This window comes from Ovis aries, chromosome 22, assembly GCF_016772045.2.
Source record: "Ovis aries strain OAR_USU_Benz2616 breed Rambouillet chromosome 22, ARS-UI_Ramb_v3.0, whole genome shotgun sequence".
NCBI lineage: Eukaryota > Metazoa > Chordata > Mammalia > Artiodactyla > Bovidae > Ovis > Ovis aries.
Window position 1 is genome coordinate 14533396 of NC_056075.1, and position 21980 is coordinate 14555375.

General features: G+C 42.8%; 1 protein-coding gene across 7 annotated transcripts in view; it reads right to left on the reverse strand.

The window, feature by feature from the left end:
• Positions 1-21980, reverse strand: part of MYOF (myoferlin) — a 177935-nt gene that overhangs the window by 120821 nt on the left and 35134 nt on the right. For all 7 annotated transcript variants that reach the window (XM_060405019.1, XM_004020039.5, XM_012102565.4 and 4 more), the window contains 2 exons: positions 4462-4570; positions 1172-1259 (listed from right to left, as the gene is read on the reverse strand). In XM_060405019.1, the coding sequence (XP_060261002.1) occupies positions 1172-1259; positions 4462-4570 (197 nt within the window). The remainder of the gene's footprint in view (positions 1-1171; positions 1260-4461; positions 4571-21980) is intronic.

The window sequence follows — 21980 nt, forward strand, 5'->3', positions numbered from 1 at the left end:
TAGGAGGCGCAGACATGTGGAGAGACCACTCCAGAGACTCACAAGCAGCTGACATCGTCCAGGGTGCAAGCTACAAACCCTAAGCAAAGCCTTGCCTGGGACCTCCTGCTGCAGTCCGTGTGCTGGGCAGTCTTGCGAGGCGGCTCGGTCAGGTACCCAGGCAGGAACCTAGGAGGCTTTCCACAATAGACCCCCACTCATGTCCTGCCTTTTGTCTGTATAACAGCTTTAGTTAAAGAATAAATTTCATCAGAGAAGTGAGAACATGCAAAAAGAAAGAACAGTAAAGTCAGATAAAATAATAATACTTCAGCTATGAAGCAAAGTCAAAGACCTTTAGTTCTTCAAGGACTATATAGATAATATTCTGAGCCACGTCCTTTGAGCTGTTTTGTAGATACTGGAACCCCAACCCGGAGGAAGAAGTTCACTGGAAGCTGCCCACAAGCACACAGACCCCAGACTGGTTGGAACCAGAAGGCTGACTCCCAATTACCTCACCACCAACCAATCAGAAGAATATCCACGAGCTGATCACACCCCACTCCTCAAACACTGAGACTCCTCACTACCTCCTCCAGGGTGAAACACAGTCTTGAGGCATTAGCCAGCTGTGGCCCTTTTGCCTGCCAAAACAATAAAGCTATTTCTTTCTACTTTATCAAAAACTCTTTAACCTGGCACCCATGTACAGAGGCTGAATTTCAGGAACAGCAAGGAACTGTCTCACTGTCTCTTCTCCTTTAAAGGGTATTTGGTAGACTCTTGTCATGTCCCAATTCAGGGCAGTTCCACCTGCCTCCTGGGGCCCTGTCTAGGCAGGCAGGGAGTTTTAGAGAGCCTGAAAGTGAATAGTGAAAGTGTTAGTTGCTCAGCCATGTCCAGCTCTTTGCAACTCCATGGAGAGTAGCCCACCAGGCTCCTCTGTCTATGGAATTCTCCAGGCAAGAATACTGGATTGGGTAGTAATTCCCTTCTCCAGGGGATCTTCCCAACCCAGAGATTGAACCTGGGTCTCCTGCATTGCAGGCAGATTCTTTACTGACTGAACCACCAGGGAAACCCAGAGAGAGTCTGGTGACAAGGAAAGCTTTCCTGGCGAGTCCTTGTGTCCCCTTAGTAGACTCCCCTACTAAAGGCATAGGCTGGGCCTTCAGGAGAGTCAGCTTACCTCCCATGCCTGGCATGCTGGTCCCACCGGGGTCATTTGGATGTGGAGCTGAAGGCGGATGATAGCCAATCACCAGGTCAATTGTTGCCTGGGTAGAAAAATTCATTACAGATAGAATCAGTGCAGGGCATCAAAATGCTTCAGACACAACACAAATCAATTCGGCAGCAGTAAAAGTTTTCAAAGGGGTGAGCAGGGGGATGGGAAAGTGAGAAGACAGAGAGAAGGGTGACACACCCTCCGTGTCTTCCCAAAAGCAAGCCCAGGTGAACTGGGAACACCTGTAAAAGCAGGTACCCGGTACAGCTTGCCCAGTGTATTATTGCTAAGGGGCAGCCTCATAAACCGGAGGAAAGTTGTGAGGAGCAAGCATGAACTTGTCATGAGCCTCCTTCCTAGGCTGCAGATGGCCTCCAATCACAGAATTACAGTCCCAGAGGCTCATTCTAAGTGATTAAGGTTTTTGTTTGCTCACTGACATCTTTGTTAATTACTAAAATTTATTTTTACACTTCTCTCCAAAAAGATTTTTATGTGGCTAATGAAAAGTTATAGAATAACATGATTCATAAAATGGGGTTCAAAAAAGGGAAACAAGTCTGATGAAAGAGGAAACAAATATGCAAAATATAAAGCTGAATGTAAGTACCACTCCTCTTGCATTGAATATGACCCCAAGGTGGCTAGAAGCCAAGGCAAGTAGAGGAACAGAAAATGTTACATAAACTTTCATTATCAGAAAGGAAGAAACATACTAAACTCATTATAGGAAATACAATTATTTCCATTTTAAAAATCTGAGTTAAATTTCTCATGTGGATCATTATTTTAGTGCAGAGTTTCCTATACTTTTATATTGAGTGAACTGATAAAATTTGAAAAGAGTTTGCTAGTGGGACTCAACATAGGGTCACTAATTTTGTCAAACGCATGCCCACAACTACCATCTACGATTATAAGCATTTCACAAAATAAAGGATCTCAACAGCAAAAATGAGGAAGGATAAATCTCAGAATAAAAGATGTCCTTTGAAAATAAAGAGTGGGGCACACTCACACTCTACCCAGGTTATCAGATAAAATATAGGGCATAAAATTGGGGACATACCTATCCTACAAAATGACTCATTGTTTATCTGAAATTCAAATTTAAATGGGCATCTCCCACGCTTTCATTTGCTGTTACTTCTGCTACACCTGGTAAACTCTAACACATACACACATTATGTATTGCCCTGTTTTTTCCCACCTGTCTAGTCATCAGTGAATATTCCCACATGGATCAGCACATTCTTTGCCAACTTAGGAACTATAACCTGGGAGAGACTGAACAGGAAAGTAAATGATGTCTCTGACAGCAATTTCTTGGCAAATACAGAATTGGAAGAACGGGGTCTCATGGCTACAGGTGAACAATAGGAACACTGAATGCAATTAGGGGCTCAACGGCCAAACTTAATCCAAGAATTCAACTTTCAAACCCTAGAAGAGTCCATGAATGGCTTGACCATCAATGGTCAAGAGGCCATCAGTGGTTTCCCGATAACCTCAGGATTCTCAGAGGTGCTGAAGGCCCCCTAATGGGGGTGAGAAGATACCAGGGGGCCAGGACCTTACACTTCCTTACTCCATTCAATCACCACAGTTCTGCCATTTCAGGGTTCTACATATGCTTTCCTTCCATGGTATAAAGAGAAGGAAAACACCCAGAAACATCAATGTCTTGTAACATCTTCCCTTGTTATGCCCAGTGTCCGAGTCCCCAAAACTGAGAGAATAAGACATCCACAGCAATGCAAAGGCATAAAGGGGTTTATTGCTAGCTCGAGCCAGGGCTCCCGTCACATCCAACACAATGGAGTAGGACAAGAGCCCGGAGCCCAGATTTATAGCAGTATTTATAAGTTTAGAACAAAGACAGGGAGTTGGCAACGGTTGCTTGGCTGCAGGGGTTTCCTGGTATTTACTGATTGGCCAGTCATCATCCCTCTGATTGGCCAGAGTTACCATCTCTCTGATTGGCCAGAGTTACCATCTCTCTGATTGGCCAGAGTTACCATCCCCAGAAGCCCTGGAAGCATGACTCAGGGATTATTTTTGGCCTAGTGCACCTCTCTGAGACTGTCATGGCTCTGGTGAGGTTGTAACACCCTTAGTATCATTTCTCTCAGTCAGGTTTTGGGTAGATAGAGGAGAGCTGATATTCTGAATTTACATTTTATGATTAGAATGCCAATTGAAAGCAATCCTATACGTTTTGGAGGCTAGATGAGCAAAACTGACATTCCTAGTGGGCATTAACGTATTCTTGCCTACAGGAAGGGCCTCTTTTACTTTAAACTTTCTCCCATTTGCCCAGGCTCCCACGCAAAATAAATTGTTCGGAAAATGAAGGCATCAGAGGTTAACAAGGCAAGCTTTATGAGTGCTTGTTAGCAATCTTAAGAAATCTGAGGGGATTTAGCTGGTGGTTCAGTGGTAACGAATCCACCTGCCAATGCAGGAGACATGAGTTTGATCCCTGGTCCAGGAAGACCCCACGTGCTGCAAAGCAACTAAACCCATGAGCCACAGCTACTAAGCCTGTGCTTTAGAGTCTGAGAAACACAACTACTGAAGCCTGTGCACCTTAGAGCCTGTGCTCAGCAAGAAGAGAAGCTACCACAATGAGAAGCCCATGTGCTGCAACTACAGAATAGCCCGCATAGCAGAGAAGATAAAGCACAACCAAAAAATAAATAATTTTTTTTTTTTAATCTGAGAGTTGTGATACTTGAGTCAAATTTTTTTATAGCACATTTCAGAAAGTCTCTCTCTTCTGGTCTCATATCAGACAATATCAGCGTATATTTATTTAGAGAGGCTGTGATCAGAAAACATTCAGCTGCCAACATAATTATAAAGATCATGATATGAACATATTGATATTCTGGTCTAATATTAATGAATTATCTTCTATAGAACGTTTCAAAGTGCATCTGACACATGAGCTACACTCACCATGCAAACGTTAACACCTCAGTGAATACGCACAGAGCTGTACCAAGCGAGGGTCCCCCTCAAGCTATAGCATTCTGCCACAGTAAATTAAGTTTATCTAACCTGCAGTACTGTCAGTAAGAGTACAGGATGAGGCCATATCATTTGCAAATACACCTATTTATCTCAAAAACAATAGGTTTGTGTATGTGTGTTTTGTGTGTAGTGAGCTAATTATAATGTCACTCTTAATGAATCTTTGTGCTTAACCATATCACTGCAAAGCCATCCGACAAGAGGGAAATCCTCACCCCAGTCTCTTGTCCCCTTTCGTTTAGCAGGGAGATCAGTTTGTAGGGCAGTGATCTGCTCTGGTCGCCCATCAGGTCCTTCAGGGCTATGGTGGCCGTGCCAATTAACCTGCAGGGGAAAAGAGAAATCTCTCAGTAAACTACATAAGAGGCACGTTTCCATTTACTCACTGGACCTCCCAATTCTCTTACTGTTCATATGTTATCATTAAAAATCACTCATGATGAAATGTGGGCCATTTTGTGCTCTCCTTAGCAGGATCTTTTGACAGCAATCACATATTAGCCATCACTTCTCCATAACAAGTAGTGATTTCAAGAGTCACACTATGATGCCTGTGAAATTTCAAGTCACAAATGAAATCAGTGGGTGAGAGACAAAGCCCTGAAGAATCCAGGGAGAGAGAAAAATAGGACAAAATTTAGGCATTCTTCTGCAATGGAAATTTAAAACACTGCCTACTCGAGGATGGGACAATATGAGAGAATAGCATTAAAACATGTATATTTCCGTATGTAAAATAGATGACCAATGCAAGTTTGATGCATGAAGCACTCAAAGCTGGTGCTCTGGGACAACCCAGAGGAATGGGGTGGGGAGGGAAGTGGGTGGAGGTTTCAGGATGGGGGGACACCTGTACACCCGTGGCTGACTCATGTTGATGTATGGAGAAAATCACCACAATATTGTAAAATAATTAGCCTCCAATTAAAATAAATAATTTAAAACAAAACAAACAACAAAAAAAAACTGCCCACTGTAAAAAACATCCTAAGTTGACCTTCTTGAAGTGTAAATATGTTGCTAGTTTACTGACAGGGGAGCTTGTTAACCAAATGCTATGGAGCATCATTCAAAAGTTGGATGTATGTACCTATCTCTCTTCCAAGACCCCAAGGGATTATATTCAGCCTCTACCACTTAGCCATCCACCTCTTGTGTTTTTTGTTATATTCATTCATTAGTGATAACATACAGTATTTGCCTTTTTCTGTCTGACTTTTTTCACTCACTAAGCATAATACCCTCTAGGTCTGTCCATGTTGTGCAAATGACAAAATTTCATTCTCTTTCATGGTTAACATTCCATTGAGAGAGAGAGAGAGAGAGAGAGAGAGAGAGAGAGAGAGAGAGAGAGTGTGTGTGTGTGTGTGCGCGTGCCACATCTTTTTTAGTCATTCATCGGCTGATGAACACTTAGGGTTGCTTCCATATCTTGGCTATTGTAAATAATACTGCTACAAACATGGGGTGCAGATATCTCATTGAGTTAGAGTTAGAGTTTTCGTTTTTTTTGATATATATCCAAGGAGACTTGCTGGATCCTATGGTAGCTCTATTTCTAGTTTTTTGAGGAACCTCCATGCTGTTCTCCATAGAGGCTGCACCAATTTACAATTACAACATCGTCCTGGGCTTCCCTTCTCTCCAGATCCCTGCCAACACTTGTTACCTGCCGTCTTTCTGATGACGGCCAGGCTGACAGGTGTTGAGTGATATCTCACTGTGGTTCTGACCTTCTGCCTCAGTGCACACAACATACTGGTGCAGAAGCACACTTGTGTTCCTCCTCACCAGAGTAAAGCTCTGGGAAGTGTTTCCTGTTGTTCATTACTCTAACCCCAGAGCGTGGGACATAGTTTTTTTTTATTAATCGATATTTACTGAATGAAGGAAAGAAACATATTTTTGTAGTTAGGACACATGATCAAAAAAAATTTTAGAGAACACACATCCCCCAGGGAGTTAGTCAATACAAAAGTGTAACCTGTGGAATACAGTCTGTAAATTGGGGGTTATAAAGTATTACATGATATGAGAGTAGGTGAATTGAAGGAGTTCCTTTTGTGAGTTAAAGTCACTCAATCGAGTCCAACTCTTTGCAACCTCATGGACTATACTGTCCATAGAATTCTCCAGGCCAGAATACTGGAGTGGGTAGCCTTTCCCTTCTCCAGAGGATCTTCCCAACCCAGGGATTAAACCCAGGTCTCCCGCATTGCAGGCGGATTCTTTACCAGCTGAGCCACAAGGGAAGCCCAAGAATACTGGAGTGGGTAGCCTATCCCTTCTCTAGTGAATCTTCCCGACCCAGGAATTGAACTGAGGTCTCTTGCATTGCAGGTGGATTCTTTACCAAACTGAGCTATCAGGAAAGCCCTTTTGTGAAATGTAATCAAAAAGCAAAGAGAGACAAGGGGTGCGCTCTCAGTATAGATACTGAAAAAGGAAAATAGACATGGTAAGAATTTTTAAATGTTATTTACTTATATCTTGTCTATATTTGCAGTGACTTATACCAACCAGTAGCAGACATGATAGCATGGAATAACATTAGAATAAATGAGAAAGCTGAACATCAAGTCTTCAAAACGACAGAAGAAATTCCTTATATCAAAAAACCCATTGTGAAGAAACTCTAGTTGAGAATTAAAAAAAGCTCTGGGCTTTCAGGCAAAAACAAATTCAAGAATGTACCCCCTGTGGAGAAATATTCATTGTATTTAAAAATGTAGAACATTTTCTTTTAAAAATCAGTAAGTGAAAATTGATGTCAACATAGAGACATTATTTTTAAACTGACATATATCTGTATTCTCCTCCCCAGCTCAGACCTCAGAAATTGGACCAGACTGTAGATCTGGGTTCTGTCATCCAAGCACATATGTCCAGTGACTCGGAATAAGTGACTTCACTTTCTGTGCATAGGTATATTGTGCTTTGCTTAGCCACTCGGTCATGTCCTATTCTTTGTGACCCCATGGACTGTAGCCCACCTGGCTCCTCTGTGTATGGGATTCTCCAGGCAAGAATGCTTGAGTGGGTTTGCCATGCCCTCCTCATAGATATATCGCACAAGACCAAAGATTGTGATGGCACCCTGTATCACATAATTTACTCAACAATGTGAACCATTTGCACATGGTTTCGTGGAAGAGTGCACCAACTTGGACCAAATACACACACAACATTAAATCAACCGTGATGGGTTCTCATCTCTTCTAATATCACAAGTAGAGTCAGTTAATGACAATGGGAAAGAAAAATTTTGCTTCCAGAGGATTAAGAGTGAACTTTCCAGCCCTTTCAGGTCAATATAGAAATTAGTTCTCTCTGTTAATGCTGAGAATGATGGGACCTTTACAGAGTAATTTTTCAGATAAGTATGTTCATTCAATATGTTAGTTTGCTCTTTTATTTTAACATGAGTATGTTTTCTTCTCACTTGGGTTTTTATTTTCCTGATATACTGAGGACAAGGGGCTGTCCAGGACTCCATTTCCACCTAATGAAACAGGGAATCATCACACAAAGTGAGAGCGCTTAAAAATCTCTTCCATGTCTCCCTCAGCCCCACAGGGTGTGAGTTTTCATGAACTTCTCTCCATATTTTAAGACAGCAGGCCAAGGGGTTGGCCAACTTGTTTTGTTTTTTAAAACAAGAAAAAAAAATTGAAAACTTTCTCCAAACATACAAGACAGACAGACAGCCAACACGTGAAAAAAATGCTCAACATTAATTATTAGAGAAATGAAAATTAAAATGACAATGAGGTATCACCTCACAATGGTCAGAATGGCCATCACCAAAAAATCTAAAAATAATAAAAGTTGGAGAAGATGTGGAGAAAAGGGAACCCTCTTGCACTACTGGTGGGAATGTAAATTGATATAGCCACTATGGAAAGCAGTATAGATATTCCTTTAAAAACTAGGAATAAAACTACCATATGACCCAGCAATCCCACTACTAGGCATATACCTCGAGAAAGCCATAATTCAAAAAGACACATGAATCCCAATGTTCGCTGTAGCACTAATTGCAATAGCCAGGTCGTAGAAGCAACCTAGACGTTCGTCAACAGATGGATGGCTGAAGAGGTAGTGGTACATGTATACAAAGGAACATAACTCAGACATAAAAAGGAATGAACGTGAGTCAGTGAAACGAGGTGAATGAACCTAGAGCCTGTTATACCGAATGAAGTAGATCATAAGGAGAAACACAAATATCATATGTTAACACATACATATGAAATATAGAAAAAAATAGTACTGGTGAACCTACTGCAGGGCAGGAACAGAGATGCAGACATAGATGTGTGGACGCAGTGGGGGAAGGAGAGGGGAGAACAAATGGAGATAGCAGCACAGACACGTATACACTGCTGCTGCTGCTGCTGCTGCTGCTAAGTCGCTTCAGTCGTGTCCGACTCTGTGCGACCCCAGAGACGGCTGAATAAAGTGGGAAACCACCGTATAACGCGGGGAGCGCAACCAGGGGCTCTGTAATGACCTAGAGGGGCGGGATAGGGTGGGTGGCTAGGAGAAAGGCTCAAGATGGATGGGATGTATGTACACGTATGGCTGATTCACATTGTTATATGGCAGAAATCAACACAACATTGTAATTATCCTCCAATCAAAAATAAATTGAAAATAATAGAGCCCAACAATGAGGAATTTGAATAAGAAACTGAAATGTCATTTGTCGAATGTCTGATGGAAAAACCAATAAGTGGAATTATTTACTTTGGTAGCCAACTGTGACAGCCTGAAAGATATTTTTGTTCCTACAAAGTAAAATTAAAGTTAGAAAATGTTCAAGTCTGAAAAATGTGACAACTACAAGTTTAAAAGTTATCTAGCTGGTACTCACCCTGAAAGACATGGAAACATAATGGATTTTCTTCCTTATGCTTCCATGATTCATAACCTAACTTTATGATTAAAATTATAATATTGTACATTGAACATGTACTGATCTGCTTTTGCTAAAGCTTAAATGACCTGAATCTTTATTAACAATATATAAGTCCCAGAACAAAACAAAAAATACATGATGGACACTGCTGAAGTAGAAAATGGGCTGGTCTGGATTTGGATGGAAATTTATTAACATCCACCCCAGGTTGGTAGGTGCACAATATGCTACTGGAGATCAATGAAGAAGTAACTCCAGAAAGAATGAAGGGATGGAGCCAAAGCGAAAACAACACCCAGTTGTGGATGGGATTGGTGATGGAAGCAAGGTTCGATGCTGTAAAGAGCAATATTGCATAGGAACCTGGAATGTCAGGTCCATGAATCAAGGCAAATTGGAAGTGGTCAAACAGGAGATGACAAGAGTTAACATCGACATTCTAGGAATCAATGAACTAACACGGACTGGAATGGGCGAATTTAACTCATATGACAATTATATCTACTACTGTGGGCAGGAATCACTAAGAAGAAATAGAGTAGCCATCATAGTCAACAGAAGAGTCTGAAAGCAGTACTTGGATGCAATCTCAAAAACAACAGAATGATCTCTGTTCATTTCCAAGGCAAACCATTCAATATCACGGTAATCCAACTCTATGCCCCAACCAGTAACACTGAAGAAGCTGAAGTTGAACAGGTCTATGAAGACCTACAAGACCTCTAGAACTAACAGCCAAAAAAGATGTCCTTTTCATTATAGGAGACTGGAATGCAAAAGGAGGAAGTCAAGAAACACCTGGAGTAACAGGCAAATTTGGCCTTGGAATACGGAATGAAGCAGGGCAAAGGCTAATAGAATTCTGCCAAGAAAATGCACTGGTCATAGCAAACACCCTCTTCCAACAAGACAAGAGAAGACTAACACCAAAATCAGATTGATTATATTCTTTGCAGCCAAAGATGGAGAAGCTCTATACAGTCAGCAAAAACATGACCGGGAGCTGACTGTGGCTCAGACCATGAACTCCTTATTGCCAAATTCAGACAAATTGAAGAAAGTGGAGAAAACCACTTCAGGTATGATCTAAATCAAATCCCTTATGATTATACAGTGGAAGTGAGAAATAGACTTAAGGGACTAGACTTGACAGATAGATGCCTGATGAACTATGGATGGAGGTTTGTGACATTGTACAGGAGACAGGAATCAAGACCATCCCCAAGAAAAAGAAATGCGAAAAAAGCAAAATGGCTGTCTGAAGAGGCCTTACAAACAGCTGTGAAAAGAAGGGAAGCGAAAAGCAAAGGAGAAAAAAGGAAAAATAGACACATTTGAATGCAGAGTTCCAAAGAATACCAAGGAGAGATAAGAAAGCCTTCCTCAGCGATCAATGCAAAGAAATAGAGGAAAACAATAGAATGGGAAACACTAGAGATCTCTTCAAGAAAATTAGCGATACCAAGGGAACATTTCATGCAAAGATGGGCTCGATAAAGGACAGAAATGGTATGGACCTAACAGAAGCAGAAGATATTAAGAAGAGGTGGCAAGAATACACAGAAGAACTGTACAAAAAGATCTTCACGACCCAGATAATCACGATGGTGTGATCACCTAGAGCCAGATATCCTGGAATGTGAAGTCAAGTGGGCCTTAGGAAGCATCACTATGAACAAAGCTAGTGGAGGTGATAGAATTCCAGTTGAGCTATTTCAAATCCTAAAAGATGATGCTGTGAAAGTGCTGTACCCAATATGCCAGCAAATTTAGAAAACTCAGCAGTGGCCACAGGACTGGAAAAGGTCAGTTTTCATTCTAATCCCAGAGAAAGGCAATGCCAAAGAATGCTCAAACTACTGCACAATTGCACTCATCTCACATGCTAGTAAAGTGATGCTTAAAATTCTCCAAGCCAGGCTTCAGCAATACGTGAACTGTGAAATTCCAGATGTTCAGGCTGGTTTTAGAAAAGGCAGAGGAACCAGAGATCAAATTGCCAACATCCGCTGGATCATGGAAAAGCAAGAGAGTTCCAAAAAAACATCTATTTCTGCTTTGTTGACTATGCCAAACCCTTTGACTGTGTGGATCACAGTAAACTGTGGAAAACTCTAAAACAGATGGGAATACCAGACCGCCTGACCTGTCTCTTGAGAAACCTGTGTGCAAGTCAGGAAGCAACAGTTAGAACTGGACATGGAACAACACACTGGTTCCAAATAGGAAAAGGAGTACAACAAGACTGTATATTGTCACCCTACTTATTTAACTTATATGCAGAGTACATCATGAGAAATGCTGGGCTGGAAGAAGCACAAGCTGGAATCAAGACTGCCGGGAGAAATATCAATAACCTCAGATATGCAGATGACACCACCCTTATGGCAGAAAGTGAAGAAGAACTAAAGAAAGTGAAACTTACTGAAAGTGAAAGAGGAGAGTGACAAAGTTGGCTTGAAGCTCAACATTCAGGAAACTAAGATCATGGTATCTGGTCCCATCACTTCATGGGAAATAGATGGGGAAACACTGGAAACAGTGTCAGACTTTATTTTGGGGGGCTCCAAAATCACTGCAGATGGTAATTGCAGCCATGAAATTAAAAGACGGTTATTCCTTGGAAGGAAAGTTATGACCAACCTAGATAGCATATTAAAAAGCAGAGACATTACTTTGTCAACAAAGGTCCATCTAATCGAGGCTATGGTTTTTCTAGTAGTGATGTATGGATGTGAGAGTTGGACTATAAAGAAAGCTGAGCACAGAAGAATTGATGCTTTTGAACTGTGGTGTTGGAGAAGACTCTTGAGAGTCCCTTGGACTGCAACGAGATCCAACCAGTCCATCCTAAAGGACATCAGTCCTGGGTGTTAATTTGGAAGGACTGATGTTTAAGCTGAAACTGTAATACTTTGGCCACCTGATGTGACGAGCTGACTCATTGGAAAAGACCCTGATGCCGGGAAAGATTGAGGGCAGGAGGAGAAGGGGACGACAGAGGATGAGATGGTTGGATGGCATCACCGTCTCAATGGATATGGGTTTGGGTGGACTCCAGGAGATGGTGATGGACAGGGAAGCCTGCCGTGCTGCAGTTCATGGGGTCACAAAGTCGGACACGACTGAGTGACTGAACTGAATATTGCTAACAACTTGAACTGGATAATTCTTTGTTTTAGAGAACTGTCCTGTACCTTGTCAGGTATTCAGCACCCCTGGCCTCTACCTACTACAGCATCTCTATAACATTGTCAGTTGTCCCCCGATAGGTGAAAACATCACAGGTTGAGAACCATTGGATTGAACAAATCCTGTTCTAGACCTACCTCAGTGTCACAACTTCCTTTGAGATCTTGGCTAAGTCACCCAAATCTGAGCCCTCTTCATTATCTGCAAATCAGTAGTTTGAAATAATTCCTCAGACCCTTTTTAGCTCTGGAAGTCTGCTACTGGCTTACACATCAATGCCCCTAAAGTGAAAGTGAAAAGTGTTAGTTGCTCAGTCCTGTCCAACTCTCTGCAACTCCATGGACTATAGCTACCAGGCTCCTCTGTCCATGGGATTTCCCAGGCAAGAACACTGGAGTGTGTTGCCATTCCCTCCTCCAGGGGATTTTCCCAACCCGGATCTCCCACATTGCAGGCAGATTCTTTACTGTCTGAGCCACCAGGGAAGCCCCATCAATGTTCCTATGTATGTGTATTCAGAAAACTATCTCATGTTATACATTTCTCTTAAAGCCTTTGTTTGTTGATTTGTGGGGGGTGCAAAATACCTAGAATATCTCCATAATGAACAATCCAGAATAGGAGGCAAGCTTTCTGCCTCCACAGGCATTGGCCTATAATATCAGGAGTCACATGTAGATTCCCACAGAGTGTCAGGAGGAAAGGTGAGGCCAGTAACAGAAATGTGGAATACAGTGTTAGATAAGACAGTAAGGAGTGATGGGATTGTGGTTAACTGGGGAGAGCAGGCTTGCCTAAAACACAAAGCCATCTGCTGGCCCTTTATGGCCCTGAAAGGTTTTGCAGCCTCCATTCTGACTCATCCAATATCTGGTCCTTTTCCTTCCCCATGAGAGGGTATAAAGGATGGAACATATAACAGACCAGGAATGGAATGAAAATTCAGCAAATCACAAAGTCTGACCACAATTCTTTCCTCCAGGAATCTTTAGTCTCCTTTCTTAAGATTTGCTTTTTCATCATAAAATTTTTATAATAATTATAATGTTATAATTATAATCTTATAATTTTATAATTCTTTCATCATAAAATTTGGGGGTCTGGGGGAAGGAGATGTGAAAGAAATCTTTCATTTCTTTTTATGCAATAAAGATGGTGTATGTTTAGATGAAAGCCTAGAAAGATTTTAATCCCCCAAATATTTTTCACAGTACAGTGAGCTGAAGAATTACAACTTCTAAGAGATTTCACTGTAAGTTGAAGAACACATCCCCTGTAGTGAGTCTGAACTCTAAGGGACTCTGAAGGCAAGGCTGGCCTGGCCTGTTTCCTGTGATGTTGCCTGGATACAAAATACAGTGAGAGACTGGGAAACGATGACTTGGCCTCCTACACAGGGAGTAAGAACAGTTCAGTCAGACCACAAGCCAATTTCCTTTAAAGGAGGTGACACTAAACCCCAAACCCTTTTTCCTTCATATTACTAATGCTATAAATATGCTAAAATGTTATGGTGTGACAGTAATAAGGAAACTTTGTCCTGTGTTTTCAAAGAACAATAAGAGTCTCCTCCATTGACTCCAGCCAACACTGAAACAGATGGACCACGTCTCAAAAAGAAACTTTATAGTGAAAGAATCTCAAGGCTCCTCTTTCCCTGTGGAGTTAATAGACAGCAGATGAACTCTGAAATGAAGAACCAGTCCTGCTCCCATTCCTTTCAGCCCACGAATGCTCATATAGTTTGTTGTTGGTTCTCTATGTGACATCAAACTCATTCTAAGCCATAGAAGCGACTACTTGAAAGTTAGGTTTGGGGGAAATAAAGAGTTTAAACCAGTCAACTCAATCATGCAAGTGTTGGTCAAGAACTTTTTTTCTTTCTTGTTAAAACTGAGTCTAGTGTGTTTAAAAAAGAAATGGAAAACATTCTCCCCACTGGCCTGAACGCAAATGTTAACAGCCGCATGCCACTGCGGTGAGTAAGGGCTTTGCTGGCCGAGTTCTTAATCAGGGGAGCTCACATCTAGCAAGCTGTTCTGTGCACCAGGCCACAGCATAGGAGGGTTTACTGGAAATTCCCTCATGAAGGAAAGGAAAAATAAGTTGGAGGCTGGAAAGTAAATCACACACTGTTTCTGCTCCCTGGGGCTGCAGGACTCCAACTTTCCATCCTCCTAGGGGGAATGATAAGCCCCAGCTGGGCCAGGGACAAACACTTTTCTGAATAGCCCCCTGGTCTCCTGCAGGACCATGACCTGCCCACCCTCTGAGGCACTGGGCTCTCTGCCAGCTGGCCTTTGTCGTGTGAGCCAGGCTGGGAAGGCCAGTGGGGATGCTCAGCTGGCTCTGCTTCCTTCCACACACTTCTCCCCGCCCTGGCCGGTATCAGTCAAGCTCTTCCCTTGGTTCCTGAGCCAAAAGGTGGGACAGCCAAGTCCCACACCTTGCTTTCTACCAGATGGGCAGCCATGGCAGCCAGTCCCATCACAGGAAACACTGGCAGGCTCCTGGCTGGTCTCCCATCCACTTCACTTGTGGGGAACCCTCTGAGTCCCCCAGCCAGCCTACCCTTTCCCTCTGGATTAGCCGATAAAACTGTTCCTCAGAGTGTGGCTGCCCTGCAGCAGAGTCAGCAGGGCGGTTCCAGAATCCCAGGACCCTGAGTCACACTTTTCCTTTTGTTAATTCTCATACCCAGGAAGTTTGAGGAACAATCGTCTAGAATAGGTGGAGGGGTAGGTGGAGGGGTGGGTGGAGGGCTGAGGGGCAAGGAAGGCAGTTGGCAAAGCCAGATCTGGGGAAAGGGGAACATGTGCAGTTTTTGTTAAAAACCCACAGTGTGACCATACAGGTTCACATTTGAGAAACGGACATAGAAATCAATACTTTAACGGAATAAAGTAGGAAGCAGAACTCCATCAACACCTACTCGGCAGGCCTAGTTACCTGCACCCTCCCATGGCTTCCCCTCTTTACTCCACACTGAGACTGTCTAAGGGCCTTGAGGCCTTCATCCTGCTCAGCACAAGGAGGCAGGGGCTTCAGAAAACCTAGAAGCTCCTAGTCCATGCAATGGTTCCCAAACCTAGCCATGCACCAGCCCCCTGAGTTGGGGTGTCACAAACTCCGTGTCCAGATTCTCGAATCACTGACCTAGCCTGGAGGCTGCAGTAGGATTTGCAGGATTCAGGGACAGCCCCTCTGAACCATAGCCCTTGCTACAGATGGTGTCACTTTAACAGGGGAAGGAGCTGAGTAGAAGCCCAGCTCTCCTCCCCAAAGCCCTCCAGGGCATAGAGGCTATGAGGCCAGGGGTGGGTTAACTAGCCTAATTCCTGGCGTGTAGAAGATGTCCAAGAGTTACTTTTTGAATAAATGATGTAACTGGCTATTTTGCTATTTGTTCCTGACCAGTTCTGCTATTCATTCAATCCTCAAAGTTCTGACTCTGTGCGTGCCTGTTCTGGAGTTCAGCAGAACTCCCAGGCTCTGTCTCTAACGCCCTCATCCATTAGAACCAAGGTTGTAGTTTTCATTCATTCATCTATCCATCCATTCATCATTCATCAGTCAAGCACTTGGACCTTATAAAGGGGGGCAACATAACATAGTGATTAAGTAGTTGGATTTAAGCAGACCTGACTGATTCAGACTCATCCTCGTACTACAGACTGTGTAACTTTTCTGAGCCTCAGTTTTTTCATCTGCAAAGTGGGGGTGATGGCAGCTCCTACCTAACAGTGCTGTTATTAATGATTAAAGGGATGATCTAGTAAGTGGCTAACATTGCTTTTCATTATTACTTCAGACACTATTCTAGAAAAAGGGATCTTAAAAAAAAAAAAAAGAAAGAAAAAGGGATCTTAAAAATCACACAACTCCAAATCAGTGCTTACAGGGAAAGCTTGTCTGAACTCATGCACAGCATAAAGCACAGGGAGGCAGGTTTTTCTACGTGGAGTGTGGGCGGGCAGGCAGGCATGAAGGCATGAATGAACAGATAAAAATCCTTTGTAACTGCCCATAGCCATTTCTACACAATCACTGCGCAAAACTCTTAAAACTAATCCTTTCTCTTATATACATCAAATAGCTCCCTCCCCACCCTCAATGCTATATATACCGTGAATCTACACGGAAAACAATTTTTATTTTCAGGGTTAGACAGGAAGTAAATTTCAGCTGTAGCTGAATTCTCATAAAACCCAAATAATGGAATCAGAATGAATTTTTAAAGCCATAGGTCTCACAAGACATTTCATTATAAAACAGACCCCAGAACAATCCTTATATAAAAAGCCTTTCTAAACCAGCACATGTACACACACAAAAACACACTTTACCCTATCTTTTCTCCCTGTTTCCCCTGCTTCATTCTTCTTCATCATACTTACAACCATCTGATAAACTATATGTGAATTTATTTTTTATTGTCTGTGTCTTCCACTCAGATGTGAGCCCCATGAAAGGCATGTAGAACCCCAGTACCTAGAGCAGTATCTGACACAGCAGGCATTACCAAACATTCGTTGAATGAATAAATTGATACATCACTGAAGACAGTCCAATGATCTTGCAAATGATTTATAGGTTACAAAGCTTCTTCTCCTAAGAGATAGTCTTCCAAGTGCCATTAGGAGATAATTACAGCTCTTGGCATTATGAAATGCCTTTCTCTTTCAGTCTCTCTGGGTGTTTTTCTCCAGGGCTGTGATCCACCTTTATTTACTTGCAAGACGGTAACGGATGCCAGTAGGGCTGCGGCAGCTGCTTAATTGGTCTCCCCAAACAGTGGGTTCAGCCTTTCCAGCACCCAGAGCCAGCCAGCCCAAACCAGCTTTGATCTTTGCACAGCTCTGCTGCTTCATTGAAAACACAGAGGTCAAAAGAATCAGAATTGGGAATTATGTTTCAAGTAACATCTGCCTCCAGTTTAGATTTTTACAGAGCCTCAGTAGCTACTCTAGAAGCTACTTAAACCCTTCTCAACAACCACAGTGGGGAAATGGAAAGGTCACGGGGACAGCCTCAATAAATCCCCCTGCCAGGTTTATACGTGGCAACAGCAGAAGCCAGTCTCACCATTAGGGGAGATAAAAGTACTGAAAGCTTGAACACAAGGTCTTCCGTACATCAGAAAACAAAAATTTCTCATAAGCAATACCACACTGTCCCATCAAATTAATTTCATTCCAAACTGTAATTTCTCTCTTTTCTCTAAGAAAAAACAACAGAAAACAAACACAAAAATACCCTTGCCTAGGGACTTAGTATATTTCATAGCCCAGGCTTACCCTTTTTCTAATTCTATAGCCCTAAGTACCACCCTGTGAGTGTCTGTTATTTATAATATTCACTCACTTTCACATCCTGGCACCCTGACCCTCACCCAAACACACATACACAGGAAATAAACCTTGGAAAGTCTGAGGTTAAATTCCGGATTTATCAAGTTAAATCCATGTGGTTCCAATTAAAGAGTTGGGTGACTTAAAGAAACTTGGTGAACCTCTCTGAGCCATATTTTCCTCAACTTTAAGATGTCAATAAGCCTGTCTGACTGAAAGTCATCATAAAGATTTAAACCAAATATGTGTGGAGCAGTTTTAACACAATTCCTGGTCTATGGTAAGCCCATAGTAGATATTAGATATTATGTTGTTCATCATGAAATTTATGTTTTTCTTAATTATATTAAATTTGCCCTTTATTGAGGAAGTAATCCAGCAACCATTATAACGATTAAGACTCTTGCCAAAGGCCACCCAACCAGTAGGTAGCAGAGCCAACATCCAAACTAATCTCATGATCACACAGCTGACCACTTGTCTCCATCACTTCTTATGCAAGAACTTGGGTAAATTTCCTCTTAGATATATTGTGAAGTTGTTATATCCTTCTCAGACATAAGCAAAACAGATGATTTACTTTCAGATGATGTCGCCAACTTTGCACTGCATTTGTGTGGGGGTACATGTGACGGTTTCGAATGTACAAGTACATACATATGGAGGGGAAAAAAAAGAGTACTAGAAACGCAGACTCTTAGATAATTATGGTCATTTTATCTCAGACATTGTAATTTGCATCTCTACCCATTCAGTTTGGATTTTAATACATCTTGCACTTCTCTACTTTACATGCTCAAGCTACCTTCCCAAACCTGTAGAATATAATACCTGTTCCATTGTCTATGCCCACTGATAATACCCTAATAGTGCATTTGTTTAATAATGATTTTTCTGTTTTTTTTCTTCACAATACTGAGGTAAAATCCTTCTGAGTACCTTGTTGTTGTTTAGTTGCTAAGTCATGTCTGACTCTTTGAGACCCTAAGGACTGTAGCCCGCCAGGCTCCTCTGTCCATGGGATTTCCCAGGCAAAAACACTGGAGTGGGTTGCCATTTCCTCCCAGACTACTACCTACTGCTCATGAATTAGGAGGTTTTCCCACTCCGGATGGTGGGAATATTAACTGTCCTCAGCCCTCGGGTAGTTGCCTCACTGACCAGTACTCATCTAAAGAGTCTAGAGGAACCCTTTGTAAACCTTAGGAAGGGTGTGGGTGTGTGTGGGGGGGGGTGTGTGTGGGTGGGTGTGTGTGTTACATGGCTGTGTGTATGACTCTAGACTCCCACCTGCACCTCCTCAATTTGGAAGACAACTAGGATCTGCCCATTTAGCACTGCAGCCTGGAAATGCTCTCCAGGCCAGAAGCCAGGTCACTCAGGGAACTCAGCTCATTCACCCCCCTTCTGGGGATCACTGTCCTGTGCTGCCAGTGCCCAATATCTGAAGCCACTGCAGCATGTAATCTCATCTACTTTTTTGATTGTGTCAGCTGAGAGGGCAAACCTGGTCCCTGCTACATCATCTTGGCATGAGCAGCACACATACTGATCTGAAAACGTGTCAATACCTTTCATTCCTACATTTCCAGGCTCCTGAAGACGATTTTTCTTTAGAAACCCAAGTGGAGTGCCAGCAGGGTCAGGATGTCAAGGGATCAGGGTCTCAGCCTCAACCCTTCTGAGCCTCAGGTCTCGTCTCCACTTCTTAAGGTCATCGTGAAGATCACATGAGATGAGATACCTTCTCTGAACTCATCTTGTAGGGAATGAGCTTAAGTGATCTATTATTCAGCAGCATGAAATGACTGCTTAAACTCTTACCTAGGAAGGAGGTACCAATCTTCTGATAATGAGTGGGGGTTTCTTTTTTTGGCAAGATTAGAAAAATTTAAGCTAGGGAGTTCCGTAGTGGTCAGAATTCAGTGCATTCACTCCAGTGGCCCAGATTCAATCTCTGCTCAAGGAACTGAGATTTTGCCAGCCTCATAGTACAGCTATGAAAAGGTAAAAGATAATCATTCCACCTACATTTTGGCTCCTCTAGGTGGTCAGAGGTTGTCAGTATAATGGAAAAGTCAAGAGCACAGGTCTGGCTGTAAAAGTTAAGAACACACCTGCCACATACCTGCTGTGTGACCTGAGCAGATGCCTAAACCTCTCTGAGAAAAAAACTGCATGTGTGTGTGTGAGGAACTGGTGGGATAAAGTGTTTGAAGGGTTCATTAACGGACAGCCACATTGCCTGTCTGCAAAGGGAACTCTCATTCTTCAGTTGCTGGGAAAAGCCTTCCACTCTGACATTTCAGCTAAATATACCATTTCATGTTCATCACGTGACCAAGGGTTCCTCTGGCTCTTCCCTCACCTTCTTTCGGTTCACAAGGCTGGTTGGATGACTGTAAAATGAGGAAGAACAGAGAGAGTCTGCACAGAACAGCCCCACCAGCTCCCTACGCCTGGGGCGGGAAGCACAGAACAGCCCCATCAGCTCCCTACACTGCTGATGCGCCAGCGCTGTGAGGGCTTAGACTGCCCGGTCCAGTTCCTGTGGGTGTAGGCTCCAGTGCAGTTTGCTTACATGACCCGGGGGCTGCAGACTCTGAAAGAGAGCTCTGTTTACATAGTCGGTCTCCTTGGCAACAGGAAAGTCCACAGGCAGGACATGTCTTACTCCTATAATCCTTTGCCCCCACCCAGTGCTTCCAGGTGAAGAAGAGCAGTGAACACAGTCCCAAAGCCAGATCTTTAGTAGAAAAGCCTAGCTGAAAACACGAGGCCAAAATACACAAATATTTTGGACAAACAGACCTAAAACATTGCCCTGCTGTCATCCAAGAGGCCCCTGTGTTTTCAACAGCTATAAAATAAGTGTTCTCCCAGTATTGTTTTCCCTGCTTCCTAACTGATTCCTACATCCAACCTCCCCACAGAAAGCTTAAGCAATATTTTAAAAATGAAAGTTAGATTCCACTCAGTCCTTTTAGTGGATTTCCATCCTGCTAGCAATGAAATCCAAAGCTTGCCCTGTGGCTCAACAAAGCCAGGTATGTTGCGGCTTTGCTGATCTCATCTCCTTCCCCTGTCCCAGCCCTCTGACCTCCTGATCTTGCTCCAATACCCCAAGGACACTTCTGCCTCAGGGCCTTTGCACCTGTTCTTCCCTCTGCCAGGAATATTCTTTCCCCCAGAAAGCTGCATGGCTCATTCTTTCACTTTGTTTGGGTGTCTGCTCAAGTGCCACCTTATTACCACCTCATATAAAACTTCCCCCACTCTCAGTAACTATCCTTTAACTCTAGTTTTATTCTTGGGCTATGACAGTTTTCTCCATAGATTACAGCATTTCAGAGGACCTGATCGATTATATATTTCTTCATACGTTTGTCCGGAGAAGGCACTGGCACCCCACTCCAGTACTCTTACCTGGAAAATCCCATGGACAGAGGAGCCTGGTGGGCTGCAGTCCACGGGGTCGTTGCGAGTCAGACACAACTAAGCAACTTCACTTTCACTTTCATGCATTGGAGAAGGAAATGGCAACCCACTCCAGTGTTCTTGCCTGGAGAATCCCAGGGACGGGGGAGCCTGGTGGGCTGCCATCTATGGGGCTCCACAGAGTTGGACACGACTGAAGCCACTTAGCAGCAGCAGCAGCAGCATATATTTGTCTTTTTTTTTTTTTTTCTGTCTCTCTCTCTCTCTCTCCCAAGTATGTAACATTCAGGAAACCAACAACTTTGTTTCAAACAGATGAGAGTTCTCAGGCCAGCCTGCCAGGCTTCACTGCCATGTTAAAATAGAGGAAGCATAAAGTAATGAGGCCTGAACCAGGCTGGTAGGTGTGACCAAAAGTAAGAAGCACACGGCACAGCAGAAAGAAAGGAAAGCAAGAGCTGGCAAAACAGACTGGATGGGAGGTAAAAGGCAGAAGATCCAGACAGACCTGACTGAGGTTTAGAGGCCAGTGGTCACTCTCCACCACTCCGGCGGCCACCAGCCACAGGTGGTGACGAAACACTTAAAATGTGGCTAGTCTGGACAGAGATGTGCTGTTGGTGTGAAATACACACTGGATTTCAAAGACTTAATAAGGAAATATGTATGTGAAATGTCTCGATTTTTAAAACATAGATTACATATAGAAATGATAATATTGGATATATTCAGTTAAAATATAGCATTAAAATTCTCATCGGTTTCTTTTTGTTTTATAACATGACTACTAGAAAAAAAATTTTTTTTTAATATTTATTTCTTTAGCTGTGTA